We start from the raw sequence: 16,836 nt of genomic DNA, 5'->3' as shown, positions 1-16,836 counted from the left end.
AAAGCTCTCAGTAGCTGGGTGGAGGTGGCACACACCTTTAGTTCTAGCACAGGTGGCAGAGGCAGGTGGATCTCTGAGTTCAAGGCCAGCCTGGTCTACTGAGCAAGGTCCAGGACAGCCAGGGCTACACAAAGGAACCCTGTTTCAAAGGGTAAAAAAAGCTTTTAGTAATAAATTTTTTGGCTTTACAAGACAGGGTTTCTCTGTGCTGTCCTAGGACTGGTACTGTAGACCAAATGTGGCCTCGAACTCACAGAGTACTGGGATTAAAGGTTTGCACAATCACCATCCAGCAGCTTTTAGTAATTTCAAGAAAAACTACTCAATGCAAATAGAAAAACACTTTAAAGAGAATTAGCAAATATAAAAATAGGATTTTTATTGTTGAGATTACAAATGTTTCTATTGAACTCATTTACATTTCTAGTATTCAACAGTTCTCCAATATTAATATTACTGGGTTTTGGTTTTTATATTTTTGTAAACAAGGTGGCAAGATGCAACCCTGGTTGGTTTGAACTCACTATGTAGACCAAGCTGGCCTCAAACTCGGAGATACATTTGTCTCTGCTCCCTGAGCGATGAGATTGAAGGCTTGTGCCTTTAGGTCAGGTTACATTTGAATATAGTTAAAGGAAACAATTTATTTGAAGTAAAATGTTCTATAAAAAAAAAATAAAATAAAAAAAATAAAAAAAAGCCAGGTTCTTATACATATGCCAGGCAGGATCTGAACACAAAACTTTCCTGTCTCAGCCTCCTAAGTTCAAGATTCTAGCAGTGTACCACCTGAGCAACTAAGATGCTCTGTTATGACTGGTACCGTAGCCCAGTGATGGTCACCTTCTCAAACGGAATTCCAACTTCACACACGACCCATCTTGAAGTACAGAAGACCCAGCATCCACCATAATAAGCTCTGAGAGAGGATCATCTGAAAAAAAAACCCCACTGACTACAGTTCAGTGGTGGGGGGCTGCGGCCTAGCTCATGCAAGGCTGAGGTTCAAAACCCAGCACCAAGAATCAAAGCAACAACTGACAAAGCAGCAACAGCTTAGATCTGCCAGGCAACTGCTACCCCACAACAACTGACAAAAATGCTTGTCCCCCTCCTGATAAACCAGAGGTGAGGGTCAGCTTCACACCCTAGAAGCACAGGACAAGACCAGTGTTTTAAATTCCTCCATGTTCCCTACAAAGAGTCAGCCTGTAGGAAGACATGGGGGTAGCTTATATCACTCATCACAGGGACACCTTCTGTTTCTTCTTCTTGGCCTTCAGCACAGGAGGGAGGGAGATCTTAAAAGCTGTCCTGGAATGAGAGAGAAGAAATACCTCAGGTCTCTGAAGCTCAGGAACCTACTCCCACCCTGCACCTGCAGAGATACTCACTCGCACGTGGTGCAGATGGGGCTGAAATTGCAGAAAACTGTTAAAAGTTCAGAAAACAAGGACATTAGAGGACTTGAAAAAAAAAAGCACAGGTTACTTTTGGGCCCACCCCCAGCCCACACCCCAACACAGACAGGAAGAAAAACTACACATGAGCTTACTAGACAGACACACAGAGCAGACATAGCCAATCTCAATGAGACTTCGATGGCAGAAGCAGGCAGCCCTGTAGTCCACATGGATCGGAGGCGGAAGGATTAGCTGAGATCGCTGATCTTGATCCGGAAGAAAAACCCACTGTTTAAAAACAAAAGGAAGGAAGGATAGGCAGGAGACTTAATTACATCTTGGGAGGAAACCAGCAGGAGTCACTACACAGCAGCAGTCTTAGGCTGTCAGCACTGAGGAGAATAATGAGTCAGGCTTTCCTTCAGGAGATGGCTCAGTGGGGAAAGGCACTGGCCACCAAGCCTAATGGATGACCTAATTCCATTTCTGGGACACACAAGATAGGAGGAGAGAACTGACTCCTGCAAGTTGTCCTGTGACCTCCACATGTACTCAGTGGCAAGCGTGTACCCACACACATACACAAAATAATAAAAAGAATTCCCTTTAAAGTCTATTAAGACTCATTTTTATTCATTCCACAACTATTTAAAAATTTTAAAAATGTTTTGTGTGCTTTTGTGTGTGAGTGCATATATATTACAGCACATGTGGTAGTCAGAGGACAACTGTTTGTAGCTGGTTCTCTCCTTCCACTGTAGTGGCCCTGGGCTTGAACTCAAGTCATCAGGCTTGGCAGCAAGCACCTTTACTCACTGAGCCATGTTGTTGGCCCCACTCCACCCTTACTAAGCCCTGTGCTATAATATAGTCATATAACATCTGCAAATATCCTTCAGAGTTCATTCACCCTCTCAGCCAGGGAACTCTGAAGCCACTATTTACTCCAACGATTCCTTCCCTGGGTATGAGAGGTCGGGGTGCTGCTGCTAACTCACCAGTAAGTACTGCAGGAGAGAAGGCATCTGTGGCACTTTCAGGTACAGTCCCCCAGTGATGTCACAAGCCTGCAAAACAGAGGAGTCACTGCCTGTGACCTTCCTAGAGGAGTGGGGTTCATGGGGACTCCACAGCTCTGTAAGGTCAGTGTGTGAGGTTTGTAGAAACATCACTGTCCACGCTTCAGACACTAGCACACAGCTCTGCTCCAGGAGGCTACGAGACAAATGGAGTCTCACCTTCAGGAAGCGAGCTCTTAGAGCAGCCAACAGACAGGACAGCCTCTGGCAGCTTCTCTCTGTCTGCTGTGCCGTGTAGCGTGTTCCAAGCTTCCCACTGCTTTGCTTTAAATAAAGTTTCCTTGCTAGTTTTAAGGGGGCAGGGGAAAGCACATCAAGCTGCAGAATACAAAACTGATGTTACAGTTAGTTCGTGTGATAGTCACATGGGGAGATGGGGAAGGAGATGAGGAGGGAAGGCCAGAGCAAGCTTCAGCAGAGAGGGAAAGCAAGTGCCACAGCACTTGTTGGCAGCAGCCCAGGTAACTGTCGTTTCAGGCAACATCAAGAACTCGAGGGGGCCCAGAATGAAAAGAGAAGATGAGGGGTAAGCAGAAGGCCTCAGTAAGGACTTGGGTATCAGCCAAAGTGTGCTGGGACAATGGGGCAAGGAGTGGGGTTGGGGTGGGCAGTTGAGCATGGCCTCACTTATGCTCTAACTTTCTGACTCCTGGGAGGACAGGACTGGCTAGCGGAGGTATGAGCGCTAACGGAGTAGCTATCAGACAGCTGCAGGCCCACAGATGGGGAGGCTAGGAAAGAGAACAGGAGGTGCGATTCAGGGTCCATGCTGAAGACTGATTCAATGAGATCCCAGCAATATGGAAGGAAGGGAAGAGGGAGGAGGGAAAATGAGGTTGATCTGCCCCGTGAAACCAGGCTGTGTGCGGAGATGGGGCTCAGAGTTTTGGAGAAGCCACTGTATAGAAAAGGGTCTGTTCTGGACATGGTAACTGAGATGCCCAGGAGGAGATGGCATGCACACTACAGACATGCCTGCCTAGACCTCAGGAGAAGCTGTACTGGACTCAAGGTATCACAGGGAGGGACAGGGTAGCAGAACCAGCTTTCAATCAGAGTTGAGATCTCTGAGCTAGAGGATGCTTTGAGAGCTACAAATTGTCACCTCCTTGAAAGCCTGATCCTAAAACACAGTGGGAAGTACAACAGTGTGCACGCAGAAAGCACTGATGTACATAAAGAACAAGACAAAGCCAGCGGCTCCCCTCGTTTGAACATTGCACACTACACAAGCCCTGGAATGTCACATGACACCCCACCTAGGAGTAATTCCTATATTGTATCTCATCCTCATGAGGTGGGATCCTAAATTCCAAATGCATAAAAGTAGACTTCATTCTTAGGTATCTCTTAAAAATTAAAAAAAAAAATTACATTCTTATGTTCTTAAAAAGAAAAACAAAACAAAAAATAGTGCTGGAGAGATGTCTTACTGGTTAAGAGCACTGACTGCTCTTCCAGAGGTCCTGAGTTCAATTCCCAGCAACCACATGGTGGCTCACAACCATCTGTAATGTGGTCTGATGCCCTCTTCTGTCTGGTATATATGAAGAGAGTGACAGTATATATACATAACATAAATAAATATTTTTTTTTAAAAAAAGAGAGATTTAAAAACAAAAAACAAAACAAAAATCAAACCATAGCCCACTGTCAGTTGAGCCTAAGCAACAGACAAGCCCAGCACCCCACCTCCTACCCCTTTGACTGACTGATCCGAACGGAAAGAGAACGTTAGCTTGTGTGCGTGTGCATGCACACCACAGCACACAAATCGAGACCAGAGAAAACGTAAAGGAGCCAGCTCTCTCCTTGCAGAACATGGGTTCAGGAACGGAACTCAGGTCATCGGCTTTGGCAACAGGCCCCGTTAGCCTGAGCAGCCTCACTGACCCACAGGAATTTCTTGTGAGCAAAAGGTCGCTACCCTCGGCTTGGTAGTCATTTCTGGTGTGGGTCCCTCTACCCTCCTGTCATTCAGTTTCAAACTTCTGCTCAAAAAGCAACATCTAAAGCAGGAGACCTGTGATGGACTTGAACCCAGCCTGGGCTAGGGTGGGCTCTTACCACCACCCAAACAAGCAACACTGAACAGTGCTTCCCAAGACATATGGTACAATGAACAGAATTTACATTTTCCTAGAAGCCCCACTAAAAAGGGGAGGATGTATGGTGGCACACACTTCTTAATCTCCACAGGAGGGAGGCAGAAGCAGGTAGATCTGAGTCTCAGGTCCAGATATAGCTGCACAGCGAGACCCATTTTAATTACATATTAAGCTCACTATAACCAAACACCCTCACAGTCTCTTGCTGTCTCCCAGGCTCTTACTCTGTAGCCTAGGCTGCTCTTAAATCTCATGATCCCCCTGTTGAAGCTTCCTCACTGCTTGGGATGACCAGCATGTGCCAGCATGCCTGTCAAAGGTATCACCATCCCCAAAAGTGCCAGACACACAGAATGTTCCTGTCCAAAAGCCTGGCCATTGCCATGCATGCCTTGGAAACGTACCTGCTGGAGGAGCCCTGAATCCGAGTCTAGGACGCAGGCATCAATGAGGATATTCTGAAAGGAACATTTTGAAACATTACAGCAGTGCTTATGGCTGTCTTGGACATGATAGATTCTAGTCTTTTTTTTTTTTTTTTTTTTTTTTTTTTTTTGAGTCAGGGTCTCAACTCTGTCTAGACTGGCATAGAACTTGTGGCAATTCTCCTGCCTCTGCCTCTCAGATGTTGGTCCAGCAAGACTATATTCCTAAAATGGGCCCTCTAACATGTGTGCTGACACTACAAGGCAGACACTGAAGCATCAAGGACAGGTCTGAGCTCCTGTCTCTAGCCCCTGACCCCTTTCACTCCAACACTCTTTGTGCTGATGAAAATACAGGGCTCTGGTGGTGCTGCACGTGAGAACTAAGGTTTGGAAAATAGGGGGATGGCCCCGTGGATAAGAACACTGCTGCTCTTCCACAGGACCCTGGTTCAGTTCCCAGCCCCCATGTTGTGACTCACATCATCTATAGCTCTAGTTCCACAGGATCTGACACCCTCTCTCGGCTTCTGCAGGCACCAGAAATGTTGCACATATATATGTGCAGCCAAAGTACTTAGACACATTAAAAAAAGAATCAGAGAATAAAGACAACATGCCAGGTTGTCTGAGCATGTCAGCTATTTGCAAAGTACACAGCACACTACAATAAGAAGAGAGACACTGTCATGCAGAATGGTGTACACCTGTGATCCTAGCTACCACACAGGCTGATGCAGGACATTCTCAACTTCGAAGCCTGTGTGGACTCTAGGGTGCTCATGGCCCACCTGGGCAAGTCAGCAAGAACCTGTCTCAAAACAAAGAGAGAGCCGGGTAGTAATGGTACATGTGTTTAATCCCAGCACTCAGGAGGCAGAGGCAGGCAGATCTCTGAGACCAGGCCTTTCTAGTCTCAGAGCAGGTTCCAGGATAGGCAGGGGTACCCAAAGAAACCTTGTCTCAAAAAACAAAAACAGACAAACAAAAAAAGATAGAGGAGTTGAGGGTTCCTGTATCAAACTGTTAACTAAGATTCTAATGGGATGAGTACCATGATACCCAATGCAAAAGCAAGTCTGAGTGGGTAGTCCTGAGAACACTGCCCAGTCAAGAACTGCCCAGGACCCTAAACAGAAAAATGGCAAGTACCCAGTGTGGCTTCTGAATTCACAATCCACTGACACAGCCCTGTTTAGCCTGCTTATGTGCATTCATGTTTTGTCTGCATGCATATCTGTGTGAGGGTGTCAGATACCCTGGAACTGGAGTTACAGACAATTGTGAACTGTCATGTGGGTGCTAGGAATTGAACCTGGGTCCTCTGAAAGAACAGCCAGTACTCTTAACCAATGAGCCATCTCTCCAGCCCCGTTTGCTCGTTTTTGAGACAGGACCTTTCTATGTAGCTCTAGGGCTGTCCTCTGGACTCCATATAGATCTAGCTGGCCGCTAACTCATAAAGGTAGGCACACCACACAGGGAACGAAGACTGATGAGGCCTCACCTGCTTCTGAGCAGCAAAGATGACGTTCATGAAGTTCATGTACTGCAGCGCACTGTCCTCTGCAGCCTTGATCACCTGCAGACACAGCCGTCAAGACCTCGAGGACACACCCTGGGCACAGGATGCACTGATGACAACACCTACTGCAAGCCATACTGTCGCTTCTCCAGTCCCTCTTCCTACTTAGTATGAAACCCCTGCAGTGTAGGATGACACCAGAGCTTTCCTGGTCCTTGTTAGACTGATGGGCATCTGTCCAGAGTACCCAGCATGCAATCGGAGGCCAGGGGACAACTTTTGGGACTTAGTTCCCCCTTTCCACCATTTGGGTCCTGGGGATGGTTCTTCAGGTTTGGCACCAGGAGCCTTTACCAACTGAGCCACCTCGCTGGCCCACAAGCTCTAGCTGGAACTCTCTATGTAGATTAAAACATTGTCCTTGAACTCACAGACACCAGCCAGTCTCCCTCCCCAGAGCTAGAATTAAATGCATATGGCACCACGCCTGGATTCATTCCCATGTCTTTCAGCTGTCTGCAGTTGTATATAAGTTGTGTGTAATCTTACCAAAATCCTTGATTTCATCTCCTGATTATCTATAAAGAAATTAAAAAAAAAAACAGATTATAATTTAGCAAACATAGGAGCTTAAAAAGAATGTGGTTTTCTAAGCATTTTTTATTTTATATTGAGACAGGGTCTCATTAAGCAGCAGCCCTGGATGGCCTGGAACTTGCTAGGCTGGCCATGAACTCAGAGATCTGCCTGCCTCTGCTTCTGAGTGTCTAACAATTCTTAAATGGCCCACCAAGCATGCAGCACTAAACTCAACCTGGTAATAGTTGCAAAAGAATCAGCTCTTACCTTTAACTGCCTTGTTCACTCTGTTAATGTCTAGATTCAACATAAAGGAATATAAAAATGTGTTTCCCAAACATCAGCAGGAGCAGAACAGACCTTCAGATTTGAAACCAGACCCGTCCCATCATCTACCACGGCAGCTGCATGGGTGAGTTTAGATTCAGTTACCCATTCTAGTCTCCCAGAGAAAACCATTCTCTCTGCATGTGAAGACCACAGCTACGGACAGATGACTATTCACCATCCTAGATAGGAATACTAGGGTCACACCTAAACCCATCAGCCCATCCAATGAAATCAATGAAATAAACTTGAAAGCCATACAAAGATCAGGACAACTGGATAAACAAAAAGGATGTGAACAACCAACGCTCAACACTGTTCAGACACTTCATAAAAGCAAGGCGGAGAGAGAGCCCATGACACATGAAATCAGGTGTGGGAAGAGTCTGGTTATCCTCCTAGGAGTCCCATGGATGGTACAGAATAAGGTCTAGGAGAAGCCACCATCTAACACCCTCCCCACGAAGACTTCTTTGGAACACACTAGCACAAGGATACAGCAAAGGGCTTTGGCGAGGGATCCTGCCAGTAGTGTCTCTGTATGCTGGCCCTTGATGTCACCTGCAAAAGTTACAGAGCACAAACGGGGGAAATTCTAAGTCTTTTTTCAAATGAACTCATTTAGGAACTCAAGTATTCATGAATGAATCAAAAGATGACATGTTCAAAGCGGATTTTAAAACACAGAAACTAGTAATCAGTAAGCAACAGTCAGCAACTCTATGCATCTTTTCAGGGGAAGGAAAGGCAGAGATGAGAGTTGGTACTTAAAGGATGGAGAGGGACTGGAAAGATGATTCAGTGGTTAAGGGCACTGGCTGCTCTTTCAGAGGATCTGGTTCAAGGTCCAGCACCCACATGGTGGCTCAAAACTGTCCAATTCCAGGGAATCTGATGCCCTCTTCTGGCCTCCACAAGAACCAGGCACACACATGCTGGGTGCACAGACACACATGCTGGCAAAACATCCGTACACAGAAAGGAAAATAAATCAATCTAAAAAGGTAAAAGATAAAATAAGGACATGGTGCTTCATTTAGGAGAAGAAGGATTTAGAGGGGCCCTGAACAGTGTGTACACGCCTAACACTACTGAACTGTACACTCAAGAAATGGTTAAAAATGGAGTCAGGTGTGGTGACCCACACCTTTAATCTCACCATGCTGGAAGCAGAGGCAGGCAGGTCTCTGTGAGTTTGAGGCCAGCCTGGTCTAGACAGCAAGCTACAAGCAAGCCAGAGCTACACAGGGAGATTCTGTCTCAAGAAAAATGTACTGCTTTGGAATTCAACTTTAAAGGCAGAGTACTGGATCGCCTGGAGCTGGAGTCAGAGGAGGGGATGAGCCTCCCTACATGGGTGCTATGAACCAAGCTGGATCCTCTACAATACCAACAGTGCTCTTAATCCCTCAGTCATCTCCCCATCCCTAGAACTCAATTGCTTTTTATAAGTTTACAGCTGCGCCCCATCGCCATCACTGGAGGGTGTGGCACTCTGAATGAGAATGGCTGCCACAGGCACATACGTTCAAGTACTTGGCTGCCAGTTGGTGGAACTGTTTGGAAAGGATTAGGAGGTGTGGCCTTGTTGAAGGAGTCATGTCACTGGGAGGTGAACTTTTGAGGTTTCAAAAGCTCATGCTGAGCAGGGGGCAGGCCATTAATCCCAACACTTGGGAGGCAAAGGCAGGCGGATTTCTGAGTTCGAGGCCAGCTTGGTCTACAGAGTGAGTTCCAGGACAGCCAGGATTACACAGAGAAACCCTGTCTCGGGGGAAACAAAACAAAACAAAAAAACAAAAAAAAAGCTCATGCCATGCCCAGCCAGTGCTTCCCTCCTCTGTGCTTTTGGATTAGATGTAAGCTCCAGAACCACGCCTGCTGCTGCCGTGCTCCCCACCATGAAGCTCATGGACTCTGCTACGCTTGGGAACCATGAGTCCCAAATTCAATGTTTTGTAAGTTGCCTTGGTCGTGGCGTCTTACCACAGCACTAGACATAACTAAGACAGAGGCTGAGTGGAAAGGTAGCAGTGGAGAGACAGGCGTCCAGGCCAGCAGGAGGCTGACAGTATGATCTAGCAGCTCTCAGATGGGGCCTGTGGGGCACTCTAGCAAAGTCTGAAGTACCATGTGGTCATAAAGTGGGGGCCAGGCAGCTAGAGGGTTGAGGCTAGGGCCATGCCAAGTGTGCATGCTGTGGTATTTCATCCCAACAGTGCTGAGGCTGACAGTAAGGGTCAGAATTTGGTAAAGCTAAAAATCACAGACTGCATAGCTGATTATCTACTCAAGAAACCAAGAGCTTGGCCTTGAGAAACTAAGAAGATAGAGTGACAGACATAAGGAATGAGGTGGTGGAGTCACAGCAACCAAAGAAATTAGGCGAGACATGATAGAGAGGATCAAGCGACAGGGAAATAGAGATGTCTGAGCTTAAAAGTCTGGGATTCCATCAGACTGGGAAATGTTGCCACCTAAATGATAAAGGGCAGGGGCAGGAGAGATGGCTCAGCGTTACCCACGAGTGCTGCACCTGCAGAAGACACAGGTTTGGCTCCCAGCACCCACATTAGGCACCCACATGCACACTGCACACATAATCTCATGTAGACACACACAAGCATTTAACCTTTTTCTTTTTAAAGATTTAGTTTATGTGTAGGAGAACTTTGTTGCCCAAGGAGGTAAACAGGGTGGTCACATCCCCTAGGACTGGAATTATAGATGTGAGTGAGCTGCCTCCTGAGTGCCGTGAACTGAACCTGGATCCTCTGAAGAGCAGCCAGTGCTTTTAAGTACAGAGCTCTATCTCCAACCCCTCTAAGCATACATTTTTCTTTTAAAAAAGAAATAATAATAAATTTAATCTTAAAAATAAAAATTAATAAATTTAGTCTTAAAAGTAAAAATAAATAAAGGAAGGTAAGCATCCATGGAAAATTCAAGATGTATTTTAAGGGACAAAGTAAAGGACAAGCCTGACATAAAAAACAAAAGAAGAGCGAGGCATGTACTACATGCCTGTAATCTCAGAACTTGGGAGACTGAGGCAGGGGGACCACAAGTTTAAGATCAGCCCGGGCTATTTGGGGAGGACCTGTCTAAACAGAAACAAACAAGCAAGCAAGCAAGCAAGCAAACAAACAAGCAAAAACTCAAACAAGACTGAAAAAACAAGATAAGAAAAGCTGGTTAACAGTGTGTCTTCCTGGTAGCCAGAGTGTTCTAGAGCCAAGAGGGGTTAACATCTATCTATCTTGTTAACTAAATATCACAGAGAATGAACCTAAAAAGGAAAAGAGACATGTGGCTAGCATCTGCAGCGAAAATCTTTGAGCTTAAAGCCTCCATGACCCCCAATCAACGCTGTTTCAAAGGAAAAACAGTCTATAACACGTAAGACATTCCTAAGGCTCAGTGACCATAGTGAGAGGGTTGGGGCAGACAGGCTAGAAGAGCCTGGATTCAAGAGAACCTGCAAACAGTGTTTCTCTGACACAGCAGGAAGCTACTCACAAACTCACAGCAGCCATACACGATCAAGCCAGTTAGCATTTCAGCGTGGAGTGGGGAGGAACCCTAGAGCCTCCAACCCTTGCTGAGGAGCCATTAACAGTTGATAGCCTGGTGAGGTGCAGTTGGCTCTCTTTAAGGGTGTGGCCCACATAGGTCAACAATGCTCCAGTAAATGGCCCTATATGCATGAGTACGTGAACAGCACTCATAAATTTATTTGTTTGTTTGTTTTGAGACAGGCTTTCACTACATAGCCCTGGTTGTCCTGGAACTTGCTATGTAGACCACACTGGACTAGAACTCACAAGTGGTCTGCCTGCCTCTGCCTTCCTACTGTTGAGATTAAAGGCATTTACAACTATAGCCAGATTATTTATTTAAAAAGGACACAAAGTTGGGAGGCAGTGAGGAGTTGTGGGGAGGAGATGGGAGTGGATCTAGGAGTTAGGAAGAAAAATGAGGTTGGTGAATATCACCAAAACCCATGGTATACATGCATGAAATTCTCAAAGAATTCATAAGAATCTTGCATTTTAAAAACATACAACAATTACCACCACACTGAGACAGCAGTGACAACAGCCAGGCTCTTACTCTTGGTCATCAGATCCTTGATCTCCTCAGCGATCACCTCATTTGCGGCTGTCAGCAGCTCGTATTTCCCGTCTTTACTCCCAGAGGGATTGCAGTCAGGAAGGGCGTTGCCAGGGTCTCCGAAGAAGTCTCCAAGTCTGCCATTCTTCCCCGGGTATAAGAATCGACTGAGAGGGTAGGAGAAAGATCCCTCTGAGTAACCAGAAGGTGCTCTACACATGCATGCAACTGTCAAAGAACTGAAAAGCGGCCTGTGGCCCCTACCTCTCCTGAATGTGACTGGCGATGACGGCTAGCTGGTTGGAGCGGTTCATGAACAGGTGGGAATTTGCCAGCACCATCACGGCATCCATGCACTTGGATAAAGTAAACTGACAGACACGAGAGGAACCGTCAGTCCCCACACAGCCCCATCCAGCCAGAGGATGGCGTCATCGGAAGGACAGTTAGCTGAGACTTAGCTTTATCTACTTATACCCTGTGCTACGTGTAGGAGAGGGTCTTGCTACAGGGCCCTGGGTAGTCTGGTGCTGAGTGGCAGCAAGAGTCCAACGGTTCACCTGTCGCTACCTTCCCATGTCATGACAGGCGCCATTCTGTGTGGATGCTCGCTGACATCCGACAAGGAGTCACTGCTAAAACTCTCCTAAATCCAAAGCACAGAAGCTGAGAGGAGGCCTTCTTAGCCTTACTGACAGAGTCATTTACATATTAAAACCTTATTTATGAGATACTAGCATAATGAGGCCACATGGGTAAACTTGAAAACCTTGAACTTAGGAGACAGAGGCAGCTGGATCAGAAGTTCAAGGTCATCCTCAGTCTACAGAGCATGTTCAAGGCCAGCCTGGGATACCTGAGATCCTGTGATGATAAAATAAAAAGGCATAATCTTGCTTTTCCACCCACATAGACAAACAAAAAAATTAATGTTAAAAAAAAGGACAAGGCTATCTCAAAACTCCAAAGACCAGGTCTGGTGGGATGGCTCAGTGGTTCAAGGTGCTTCCCACCAAGCCTGATTTCCTGATCTTGATTCCCAGGGACTACATGATTGAAGCAAAGAACCAACAGCCAAAAGCTGTCTACTGACCACCACACACATGCAGTGGCACACCATACCTGCCCCCCAAGTAAGTAAAAAATAAAAGATGCCTATTCATACAATAACTATATGAACCATCTCATCTAGAAGAGGGAAAATAGACAGGCCATCAATGGCTGTCTGCAGGTAAAGGACAGAAGCAGGAATGAGGGTCAACAGACGCAAGGACTTCACATGGTGACAAAAACATTCTAAGAAGGAACTGTGGGGCCAGTTTTGCAACTTCCCCATGCGGTCTGTGTGGTGCAGTCGGCTGCTTTTATGAACCCACAGCTTTCCTTTCTGACAGTGCCTCTAGTCCAGACTGGCCAAAGATGAGCTTGACCTCTGGGGATCTGAGTGCTAGGACTGGACAAAGGCCACCGAGCCCAGCTTGTAAAGACTCAATCGGGGGAACAGTGGGTGGGATACAGGCATATTGAAGTTAAAGAGAATCGTTCAAAGGCTCAAGCCATCTTACCTGAGATTCCTTTAATGCTTGCTTTCCCCACCAAATTGGGTTGGTGTCAACTATGATAACCAGAAGATTCAACTCATCTTCTGCAAATAGTAACAAAAGGAACGTTTAAAATGTCAGCCTTGCTAAAATGAAATAATGTTAACGTTCCTGATGAGCTGACTAATCAACGACAGGTCTTTTAAATCATCTTCAGATTGATCGTGACATCACAGAACAGGCCGAGTTTATGTAGAGATTAAGTCACAGGGCTGAGGACAAGCTTGTCTAATACTGGGGAATCCCTGGGCTTGATACCTAGTATCTCCCATTTTTAAAAAGGAAAAACAAGGAAAGAGGCGGAGATGGCTGACTAGGTAAAGACACCTATAGCCAAGCCTGATGCCCTGAGTTCAATTCCTGGGATGTACATGGTTAGGTGAGACCTGACTCAACAAAGGTGCCCACTAACACACTAACACATACACACACACAACACTAAAAAAAAAATAAATAAACAAAATTTAAATGCTGGGAATGATGGTGTATTGTCTTTAATCCCAACACTTGGAGGGCAGAGGCAGATGGATCTTTTTGAGTTCAAAACCAATGTGGTGTAGCTAGTTCCAGGCCAAGAAGGGTGGCCAAGCCTTGCTCAGCTCTCAGTTGCCCTGTACTCCAAGCAGTAGCTGAACATGGGCACTCGAGCCCTCTGCTCCTGACACATGGGGAACACTTAACCCAGAGGCATTCACATTTTAAAGGACTGGTAGGAATCTCCAGCAGGAGGATTTCAGGGAGATTAGGGACCCATGAGGAGCTGGAGTGGCCCTAAGTTCAACCCATCATAAAACAGCCAAGCCAGTTGTCATTAAGAAATAAATTTTATTTATTACCTTTTATCTATATAGCCCAGGCTGACCTCTAACTCCTTGTGTAGATAAGGATGATATTAGACTTGTGATCCTCCTGTCTCTATCTCCCAAGTACTAGCTTACACCACATCTGGTTGTATGTCATGCTGGGGATCAAATCAGGGCTCTGGGAGTGTCAGGAAAAGGACTCTATTATATTGCTATATCACCAGCCCAGAGACCAACTTTCAAAAATACCCAAAAAATGGGGACTAATTCTTAAATGGACAAAGTTTTTACCATGCAAAGGAATTAGGCCACTCTCCAGAATGACAGACACAACTAAACAGGGCAAGTAACACAAGCACTCAACACATATCCACGCTAGGTATACTAGGACCAGCTGATGGAGGTGCTGGCTCCAAGTCTTTGAAGAACCTACACTTAATTCAGTTTGGTGCTGCACACTGAACATAGAGACTTGTGCGTGGAAAAAAAAAAAAAAAAAGCTACATCCTTAGAACTTTCTTATTAAAAAAAAAATTAGGTATCTTTTATATGCATGAGTGCTTTGACTGTGGCTATATGTACATTCATGCAGTGCCCTCAGAGGTGGAAAGATGGCGCCATATCCTCTGGATAGCTTTGCCACTATCTACCTGTTGGACTAAACCAGGGTCCTCTACTAGTGTACTAGTGTTCTTTTTTTTTTTTTTTTTTTTTAAACAATTTATTTATTATATGTAAGTACATTGTCGCTGTCTTCAGACACCCCATAAGAGGGCATCAGATCTCATTACAGATGGTTGTGAGACACCATGTGGTTGCTGGTTGCTGGGATTTGAACTTATGACCTCCGGAAGAGCAGTCAGTGCTCTTAACCACTGAGCCATCTCACCAGCCCTCTGCTAGTGTTCTTAACCAGTCTTCATTCCAATAACCGTGACCCTTTAAAATGGGGTCTCAATAAATTGCCCAGGCTGGCACTGAACTTGGTAACCTCATACCCCTTGAGTATCTGGGATTATAGGAATCTGACACTATACCCAGCCAAAAGCCTACAGTTCAAATGGACAAAGCAATCCTGCCAGTGCCCGCTGTCATGAAAAGCCTGGATGCTCACGTAATAGTACAAGGCAGTGCCCGATTTACTGCCTCCTCCATTCCCTCCCTTGGCTCCTTCACCAGGATCAGGCCCCACCTCTGGCATCTGCAGAACCAAATCCTCACTCTTTCTTCCTTGCTAGTACCAAGATTGGGAAAAAAACCAATGTGTTGCCTGTCAGAAAATGTGTTCATGAAACATCTCTGCCAATTTCCTTGAGTGTCAACCTCACTACTTGACAAGCAGCACCATGCCTGCCTTTCTCCTATCGGTGTGAGAAGTGTCTATGGCTGCTGAATGGGCCACCCTAGCTACTCTTGATCCCACAATCCATTTTCCACACAGTAGCCAAAGTGATGCTTGTAATGTCAATCACGTAAATAATTCTGGGAGAGTGCAAAGGCTCAGCTGGTAAAGGTCCTTGCTGCCAAATCTGATGATCTGTGTTCAACCCCCAAGACCCACACAATAAATAAGAGAACAGATCCCCACAAGCTGTCCTCTGACTTCACACACCAAATAAGTAAATACAAGGCAACTATCTTTGAGGTACAATGTAATTTGAAAACTGTAACTAGGGCCAGGCAGCAGTGGCATACACCTTTAATCCAAGCACTTGGGAGGAAGAGACAGGTTGATTTCTGAGTTCGAAGCCAGCCTGGCCTACAGAGTGAATCAGGAGAGCCAAGGCTACACAGAGAAACTCCATTTCAAACAAACAAACCAAACCAAACCAAAAAACCCACAAAATAAAAAGAGAGAGAGAGAGAGAAAGAGAGAGAGAGAGAGAGAGAGAGAACACATGGACCTATAACTAGGGGCTAGAGAGATGTCTCAGTGGTTAAGAGCACTGACTGTTTTGCTGGTGAACCCAGGTTCAATTCCCAGCACCCACATGGCAGCTCACAACTGCAACTCCAGTTCTAGGGAATCCAAAATCTTCACACAGACATACATGTAAGCAAAACACCAATGCACATAAAATGACTTAAAAACTGTAACTAAGTTCACTGTATGACTAAGAGACGTCCATTTTCCTCTACCCTCCTCCTTCCCTAGGCTGTTTGTACTTAGAGTGAAATTCATGTCGCTCACGCCAAAGTTCTAGTATCTTCATTGTCCCTGGACTCCTAATGAAGGACAGTGCTTAGCTGCCACGCATTGTCTTCACAGCCCTGGTCACCTCTACGAATTAACTTCACTTGCAACTGGTCTCTCGACCATAAGGCACCACACGCCCAAAATCCCTGTGTCGATTCTGAGCTGTACTTCCCAGTCTGAAAAATAGTGTCGAGTACACAGTGGGTGATCCCAATGTTTCCTGAATGACACATTGGGCATACTGATGCAGGCCTATATCCCAGAACTCGGAAGGCTAAGGGAGGAGAGAGCGTCTGCATAAAAAATAATTAAGGCTGGGGAGGAAGCTCAATTGGTAGAATGCCTACTGAGCATGCACAAATATCTGAGCACCACATAAAATCCAGCTTGATCGTGCACGTCTGTAATTCCAGCAGTCTAAAGAAAACTGGAGGATGAAAGAGTTCAAGGCCATCCTTTACATCACAGTGAGTACCTTTCTCAAAATCAAAATTGCTGAGTGAATGAACAAATAGACCGGCTGTTCTTCTAAAGACTAAAAGTGTCCCTCCCACCCGGCTCCGCATTTCGGTCCGTGCCACCCTCACCGTCCGCAGCCATGGCTCCCTACGCCTCGGTGAAGAGCCGTCCACAAGTCAATGCGCAGTGACTTCCGGCGCGGATGAGTGACGTAACG

The 16,836-nt window shown here is 45.9% G+C and overlaps 1 protein-coding gene across 3 annotated transcripts; it reads right to left on the bottom strand.

The window, feature by feature from the left end:
• Positions 1-354: 354 nt before the first annotated feature.
• Gtf2h3 (general transcription factor IIH subunit 3) lies at positions 355-16,831 on the bottom strand. Of its 3 annotated transcripts, none has more exons than XM_076922915.1 (13): positions 16,748-16,831; positions 13,125-13,204; positions 11,824-11,930; positions 11,560-11,726; positions 7,945-8,007; positions 7,387-7,416; positions 7,090-7,118; positions 6,523-6,597; positions 4,995-5,048; positions 2,402-2,470; positions 1,556-1,691; positions 1,395-1,431; positions 355-1,314 (listed from the first exon to the last, which is right to left on the bottom strand). In XM_076922915.1, the coding sequence occupies exons 1-13, from the start codon at positions 16,758-16,760 to the stop codon at positions 1,245-1,247; spliced, it is 930 nt and encodes a 309-aa protein (XP_076779030.1). In that variant the 5' UTR covers positions 16,761-16,831; the 3' UTR covers positions 355-1,244. The 3 variants fall into 3 exon arrangements, with proteins under 3 accessions (XP_076779030.1, XP_076779029.1, XP_076779031.1); XM_076922914.1 differs by having other exon boundaries at positions 16,636-16,765; XM_076922916.1 differs by lacking the exons at positions 7,387-7,416; positions 7,945-8,007 and having other exon boundaries at positions 16,636-16,765.
• Positions 16,832-16,836: the final 5 nt, after the last annotated feature.

Source organism: Arvicanthis niloticus, chromosome 24 (assembly GCF_011762505.2).
Source record: "Arvicanthis niloticus isolate mArvNil1 chromosome 24, mArvNil1.pat.X, whole genome shotgun sequence".
Taxonomy (NCBI): Eukaryota; Metazoa; Chordata; class Mammalia; order Rodentia; family Muridae; genus Arvicanthis; species Arvicanthis niloticus.
The sequence above is the reverse complement of the archived record's forward strand: the minus strand, read 5'-3'. Positions and strand labels throughout refer to the sequence as shown.

Excerpts from the sequence above, each read along its gene's own strand:
- Gtf2h3 (XM_076922914.1), bottom strand. The coding sequence starts at position 16,726 with ATGCGGAGCCGGGTGGGAGGGACACTTTTAGTCTTTAGAAGAACAGCC. Across the intron at positions 13,205-16,635 it reads CAATTTTGATTTTGAGAAAG|AAGATGAGTTGAATCTTCTG; the intron begins GTACTCACTGTG and ends TACTATTTGCAG. Across the intron at positions 8,008-11,559 it reads CAAGGATCTGATGACCAAGA|GTGACATCAAGGGCCAGCAT; the intron begins GTAAGAGCCTGG and ends TAACTTTTGCAG.